At 39.4% G+C, this 7946-nt stretch overlaps 1 protein-coding gene across 1 annotated transcript; it reads right to left on the bottom strand.

The window, feature by feature from the left end:
* Window positions 1–243: 243 nt before the first annotated feature.
* On the bottom strand, window positions 244–1845 carry LOC111919134 (flocculation protein FLO11-like). Its single transcript, XM_023914748.1, has one exon. The coding sequence runs from the start codon at window positions 1843–1845 to the stop codon at window positions 244–246; it is 1602 nt and encodes a 533-aa protein (XP_023770516.1).
* Between the last annotated feature and the right edge of the window lie 6101 nt (window positions 1846–7946).

Here is a 7946-nt window from a genome sequence, read left to right as displayed (position 1 = left end):
CTATTTCCTCAGCCGCTTTTGTACTTTTCAAATTGTCATCCAACTCTTTATCCCTTTTCTTTCTTTGCAGATCCTCGGCAATAGTCTCATCTGTATCACTATCGCTGTCATGTACAATCTGTTTCAGTTTTTCTTTCAGGCCAGAACCTGAAGCTACATTATCCTTCAGTTCTTTTGTGATGACTTATTTATGAGATTCCTCTCCTCCTTGTTTTAGAGTAACAAAAGGCTCCGAAACACCTTTCATTTCATGAAGAATAGCAAGGGCGGGAAGAAGTTTGGTTGGAGATGATTGTGAATGGTGAGAGTCAGAATCGGATCATCAGCACCAAGTATGTTGGTCAACATGTCCTTAACATCGTTGGCACAACTACGAAAGACAGCTCTTTCGGTTTTCAACAATGAAATCTCCTTCTCTACCTGAGCAAGCTGCACATGCTGAACTGCGATTGTAGAGGCTTGTCTTGCAATTTCTTCTTTTAGTGCACCCTCATTGGAAATATCTGCATGTAGAGAGTCCAGTTTGGAGGAAACCAAACTAATGAGAGAGGCATTATCAACTTGTATCGAGGAACGAACTTCTTCAAACTTCTTATGTTCTTCCTTTAAAGACCGAGAAAGAGAGGCAACCGATTCACGAAGTGTAGCAGAATTTGTATCCGCATGACCTTTCAAAGAATCTAAGAAGATATGTGTGGTGCGAATAACTTCAGTCACATCAGCAGAAGCTTTCTGGCAAACTGAAGTCGATTCTTTGATGGCATCGGTTGATTTATCTATAGTTTTTTTTTTATATTGCTCTATAGCTGTCTCCACAAAAGCTTTAAGAACAACTCCTCCATAGGCTTGAGTATCAGCAAGCAATTTATCCAACTTTTCATGAATACTGGCTAAGTGTTGGTGGTTGATTGGAGCTTCAGTATCTTCATCAGATTGTAACCGATAGGGACTAAAGTATGTGGAGACATACTCATCATTGTCGCCTCCAAGAGTAGCACCGGATCCGGTTGATTGGGTTGGCGATGGAGGTATAGTGATGACAGGGGTGTCGGATACAGTAGGTGCCCCCGTATTAGATACGTTGACCCTTGTTGTTTGTTCAGGGATTGTAGTGGTTGTGAATGGGGTAATGATTGGAGTAGAGAAAGGTGTTATGGAAATAGAAAGAGAAGATACAGGTGGAGGTGGTAGAGAAGTTTCGGTTGTAGTAGTGGGAATAACCGAAACTAGAACTTTCGGTGTCGGTGTTGGAGTTGGCTGTTTCGGTGGTGGGGTTGTTTGTTTTGGTGAAGGGGGTGGAGTTGGAATTTTAACATCTTCGGGTTTAGGAGGGGATTGTTTTCGTGATGGTGGTGGAGTTGGAATGTTAACTTCTTGAGTTAGGGAAGGAGATCTAGGTGGAGTATCACCTCTTGGAGACACATGTGGAGATGCGGCTTCTTCATCATCTTCGTTGTCAGATTGTAAAGTAGATGGACTCTTAGGTTTTCGTGCCATTCGTTTGATCTTCATTGGCTTAGAAGAACTTTCGGTATCTGACTTTCGCTTCTTGCTTTTGGAAGGAATAGAGGGTTTATGCTCTGTTGTCTCCTTCTTAGTAGTCACCCGTTTGCCTCGGTTACTCGGCTTGTCAAGAGCATCTAAAGCAGCTTGTTGTTCGGTAGTTAGAACTCCCGACTTTGTGGGATGAATCTTGCTATAGTCGGCCATCACCTTACTGTGTGGGGTAACACTTCGGTACATTGACTCCGGAATCGAACCATTGTGATGAAACTTGACTGGGTCAGAGGTGATGATCTTCTTCATATGGAAGGTTGCAATTGACGCAATTAGAGCATCCTTCATCACCGGAATTTCCAAAGTGTCAATGGATCTTTGAGTAATAATGGTCCAAAAGAGTCCACAAGAGATTTCGGAATGACAAGTGGATTTGTTCAAACTTTGCAAAACCTAAGACCATATGAATGAACCATAGTCCAGGTTCAACCCATTATACAAACCGTAGAGAATGGACAGAAACCCCTTGCTAGTGCCATCGGATCCAACACTTCGTTCTGTCAAGCCTTTTATCAGCAAGGTGAGAAGACCATTCCACTGAGATGGTAGACAGGACTTCTTGACTTTGGCAATGGTTGTCAAGACAGCAGTGTAGCCCATCTCATACATCATTGAGAAGAGTTGTGCGGCGGTGATAAAATCAGGAGAAACCACCGAAGAATCAACTGCGAGATGAAGCAGCGAACAAAACCTCCCTTTGGAAATAGAGGCCTTCTTGTTGTGGATTTGAAAATAGATTCGTTCCTTGTTCTTGTCATATGATGTAGAAGAGTAAACTTGAGATAACAATGACATTGGAATAGCCTCGAACTGGGTTAGGGCAACCACTAGCGGGGAATACTTCAAACATTCCACAACATACAACATGTAGGAATCATACACGAAAGGAGTTAGTTTAATAATCATATTTTGATTAGGCTTGATGGTAAGAAAAGTAGATGAAGCAGTTTGATATTGTGCAGAAGAAGAAGTCACCATTGTTGATCAAAGGAAGAAGATGAACAGTGTAAATCGCCGTTACAGTTTAGAATTCTTTGAAGCGGTAGAAGACAAAGAATCATGCAATCCCTTTATATACCGTTGGTAGGAGAGAGAAAATCGTGACGATTGTGACGTTATCTTCTAAACAGTAACCTGAAAAAGCGCGATTTGACAGGTTGGATGTTCCTAGGTAGGCATCAGCATACGTGCGTATAGCGACCGTTCAAATTCACGCGCCCAAAAAGATTTCAGCAATCTGCATTTGAATTAGAATGTACCATCGGAACCTGAATTGCCCTTGATTCACTAGATGACAAACATACTCAAACATATCATCAATTGAATGGGGAAAATTAAAAAAATCCGTGCATTAGAGTGACAAAAGATAAAGTAATAAATCAAATGTGTATGGGTTGTGAGTGATGTCTGAATATCAGACGAAAAACAGAGGATTCCGGGCAAGAATCGCTTCCTTCGAAGTCAAGAGAGACTCAAAGTGCTTGTATGGATTCCCGAGAATACGATCAAGTGCTTGTTAATAAACATTGAAAGGTTTCTTTTCATGACATAGGCTTATGGTGGCTTAACTTCAACCGAACATCAATACTTAAAATAAGACCGAGGGTCGGAAGAAGTGCTTGTGAGAACGATGTGGTCTGTTGAACAAGTAGGCAGGTGGTAGTTTGTGATGACAAAAGAATGTATAGAAATCTGAAAAAAAAAAATAAAATTGGATTATTTTGGGAAGAATAGTCTTGGTATTAGACATATTCATAAAAGACCTCGCAAAAAAAAAAGATTTCATTCGGTACCAAGTAAGAGCTTGAATATAGAAATTCACCGTTAATTCATTATGGGTGTTGAATTTTGGGTTTCACTCAGTACGTGGTATACGTATCTAAGATCATAAACACAGATGTTGTGCAACCATAAAACTCGGTGGTAAAAACCGAGAGTCTCAAGGGTTACAATAGTGAACCCATAGTAGATGGAGAATGGGTTGAGGATGGTGAAAGAAATGAAGGCACCTTTTGCTCTATAAGAGGAAAAAGCAGAGAAACTCTTAACTCATGTGAGAAGAGTAAGGTAGCTCTAGACCGAGTAAATAAGAATTGCTTATTTGGGAAGAAACGATAGGTTGGATCGAATCATTAAGGCCTTGCTCTAGGTCGTAGAGGCTTGAGTCAACATGCAGCAGCATGCTTCTAGGGACTCTTAACTAGTTCAGAAAATACACATAATACCTGTACCAGCTCCATTTTCTGTTCTTCGTGTATCCTTGAGACCGAAATAAGACAAAAACAAACAAATATACCACACACGCAATTTTTTTTTTGAGTTTTTAAATTTTTCTGAAAAAGAATAAAAACAGAAAAAGAAAATGTTTTTGGTTTTTTTTTGAAGTTTTCTGAAAAAGAATAAAAACAGAAAAATAAAATATTTTTGGATTTTTGAGGTTTTCTGAAAAACAATAAAAACAGAAAAAGAAACTATTTTTGGATTTTTGAGGTTTTCTGAAAAAGAACAAAAACAGAAAAAGAAACGTAAACAATTTACAGCCAAAACCTTATCTTAGTTAAATGAAGTGAAATAGACCGAGCGGTCGGATCATTTCGGTTCTCAAAAATTTGAGGAGCCGAAATAGACCGAGCGGTCGGTGTATTTCGGTTCCCAAAATTTAAGGAGCCGAAATAGACCGAGTGGTCGCTTCATTTCGCTTGTCTAATTTTTAGTGTGAGGATTAAGGATTCAGTACCGACTCTGCTTCCACCATACCTAGGCCTTGTAAGATTCTGTTAAAGAGTGCTTCCGGTAATGCCTTGGTGAATATGTTGGCCAGTTGATCACCAGATCTAACAAAATGTACTTCTACGTTCCCATCTTCAACATGATCTTTAATAAAGTGGTATTGAAGTGCAATATGCTTAGTCTTTGAACGTTGCACCGGATTGTGACAGATCCTTATCGCACTTTCTGAGTCACAATAAAGATGTATCTTCTTCATGCTTAGCCCATAGTCTCTCAGTTGACTTTGAATCCAGATTACTTGAGAAGTGCAAGAGGCTGCAGCAATATACTCAGCTTCGGTTGTAGATAATGACACACACGTTTGCTTCTTGGACTGCCAACTGAAAAGTTTTCCATCAAGAAATTGGCATCCACCTGTGGTGCTCTTTCTGTCTAGTCCACATCCTCCTAGATCAGCATCAGAATAAGATTGAATGAAGAATCCAGATCTTGCAGGGTACCAGAGACCGAGAGAAGAGGTTCACTTTAGGTAGCAAAAAATGTTCTTCACAGGAACCATGTGAGGTTCTCTTGGATTAGATTGAAACCTGGCACAATAACACACAGAAAACATAATGTCTGGTCTACTAGCCATTAAATACATAAGTGAACCTATCATTTGACGATATTTTGTTGTGTCAACAGCGGGTTTTTCCAGAGATGGTGTAAGTTTAGTGCCAAATGCCAGTGGAACCTTTACTTTTGAGTCGCCCGTCATACCGAATTTTGTTAGTAAGGTTTTTGTATAAGCCTCCTGGTTGATGAATATACCTTCTGTTCCTTGTCTAATGTTTAAACCAAGAAAGAAATTAATTGGACCCATTGCGCTCATTTCAAATTTAGTCTCCATCAACTTTCTGAATTCAGGTGTTAAGCTGGGATTCGTAGAGCCGAAGATGATATCATCAACATAAATTTGAACAATCATTAGATGTTCTCCTTCTTTTTTCGAAAGAAGGTAGGTTCAACCGAACCTTGCTTAAATTTTGACATATTTAGAAAACGAGTTAAGGTTTCATACCAGGCTCTCGGTGCTTGCTTTAATCTATACACTGCTTTATCTAGCACATAACAATGATCAGGGAATTTCTAGTTGAGGTTTTATCTAGCACATAGACTGTTTCTTCTAATTCTCCATTCAAGAAGGCACATTTGACATCCATTTGGAAAACTTCGAAATTTTTATGAGCTGCATATGCCAAGAAGATCTTACTCATTCCAACCTAGCTACCAGAGCGAAGGTTTCTTCTTAATCTATCCCTTCTTCTTGACAATATCCTTTCACAACCAACCGAGCCTTATTGCGAATAACATTCCCTTCTTTATCTAGCTTATTTCTAAAAACCCACTTCAATCCAACTACAGAGGCATCCTTTGGTGTAGGTATCAACCTCCAAACTCGGTTTTGTTCAAACTCATGAAGTTCCTCTTGCATTTCCTGGACCCAATCTGAATGATCAAGGGTAGCATTTACTGTTTTTGGTTCGATCTTTGAAACAAATGAATTAAACATACAAAATTCAACTTTAGAGAATAATGAAGTTTGTTTCGCCTTTATTTGAGACCGAGTGAGAACGTTTTCAGATGTTTCACCAATTATTTGTTCCTTGGGATGGTCTCTGGTCCATTTCACCAATGGAGGATAATTTGGATCATATACTGGATCCAATTCGGCATTCACTTCTACTTCAGCTTTAGAGAAATCACATTCACCTTCATCAGTTGTGCTTTCGGTCTCTTTCTCCCCCTCGACTGGTGAAGTATTACCTATGTCTTCACTCAAGATTGCATTCACTATGGGAGTAGAGTTCTCCCCCTTGGTTGTACTACCAATAGGTGGACTTGGAGCCGAACTTTCCTCTTTTTCTGAGCCTTTAAGAGATGGAGACGAAACTGAATCCTCCGCCTCGAAAGATGCTTTGTTTGTTTCTGTTGGAGTTGAACTTTCCCCGTGTAATAATGGATTACTCTTAGCAGTTGGAGGTTCATTTTCCATCTCTTTAGCAGCTTCATCTATGAGTTTCTGAAGATTTTCAACTTTGTTATCTATGGCTTTCGCTTCTGAGGTTACTGCCTTTTCTGGTTCATCAAACAGTCACATGTACTCTTCAAACAAGTTGGCTATAGGAACCAAGACTTGTCCTGATTTAGGAAAAATGTCTCCCAGATCACTTTCTTTTCTTTGAACCTTCTTTATGTAGCTGTCGTCGAAGGTGACATAGTAAGTTTCTTTAATTCGTTTTGAGCGTTTGTTCAATACTCTGTACGCTTTCGACGTTAGTGAGTATCCCAGAAAAATTCCTTCATCGGCTTTGACATCAAACTTATTTTGGTTCTCTTTCAAGTTAAAAACGAAACATCTTGAACCGAAAATATGGAAGAACTTGACATTCGGCTTTCTGTTGTTCAGTATCTCATATGGAGTAACTAAGAATCTCTTGTTCAATAGGGACCGATTTTGAGTATAGCACGCAGTAGCAATAGCATCAGCCCAGAAGTATAATGGAAGTGAAGCAAAACTTAGCATGGTTCTGGCAGCTTCACACAACGAACAGTTTCATCTTTCAACAATACCATTATGTTGTGGTGTATAAGGTGCCGAAAAGTTATGAGTTATTCCCTTATCAGCCAGAAAGCTATCAAAATCTTTATTCTTGAATTCCAGACCATTGTCGCTTCTGATATTCCTCACTGTTTTCCACGGTTGTACTTCTATTTGCTTAATGAATGTTTTCAGCTTGGGAGTTGCATCTGATTTCTGTGTAAGAAATAAAACCCAGATGAAGCGTGAAAAGTCATCTACAATTACAAGAATATACTTACTTCCACCAAAGCTTTCAATAGTTGAAGGTCCACATAAGTCGATATGCAAGAGTTCAAGAGCTTCAACTATCTTTGTATTGACTCGTATAGGGTGGCTCTTTCTGCTTTGTTTCCTCATTTCACATGCTGCACACAGATGGTCCTTATCAAATTTGAGAAGAGGAAGTCCACAAACATGATCACCAAGCACCAACTTATTAATGTCTTTAAAGTTCAGGTGCGATAGTCGTCTATGCCACAACCAGCTATCATCTATATTTGCCTTTGTTAGCAAGCATATCGCCGATTTTCCTCGTATGGGATTGAGATTTAATGTATACATCTCTCCTTTACGTTCGGATTTCAAAAGAACCTTCTTGGTTTGTTTTTCGATTATTTCTGACCCCTCATCATCGAATGAAACTTTCAAATTTGTGCCCACAACTAATTGTGACATACTAATGAGGTTGTGCTGCAAACCTTCTACGTAAGACACTTTTCGAATCGTGAAGTCACCGTCTGTTATCATGCCATATCCCTTGATTGTTCCAAAAGAGTTATTCCCATATTTCACACAACCACCGTTTTTCAGCGAACGAAATTCTCTAAGTTCTTCCTTCCTCCCTGTCATGTGACGCGAGCAGCCACTGTCTATGTACCATTCTTTGTCGAACTGCTCGTCACTCATTACCTGCAAATTCAAGCAGATTTAGAAACCCAAAGTTTCTTGGGTCCTTGTGAGTTTTTCACAGAAAAAGGAATTGCAGTAGAGATATCAACCAAGTATGTTCTTTTTACTAATGTGGTTTGATCTTTTC

This window comes from Lactuca sativa, chromosome 3 (genome assembly GCF_002870075.4).
Source record: "Lactuca sativa cultivar Salinas chromosome 3, Lsat_Salinas_v11, whole genome shotgun sequence".
NCBI lineage: Eukaryota > Viridiplantae > Streptophyta > Magnoliopsida > Asterales > Asteraceae > Lactuca > Lactuca sativa.
Note: the sequence above shows the minus strand (reverse complement) of the source record. Positions and strands in the feature narration are given on the sequence as shown.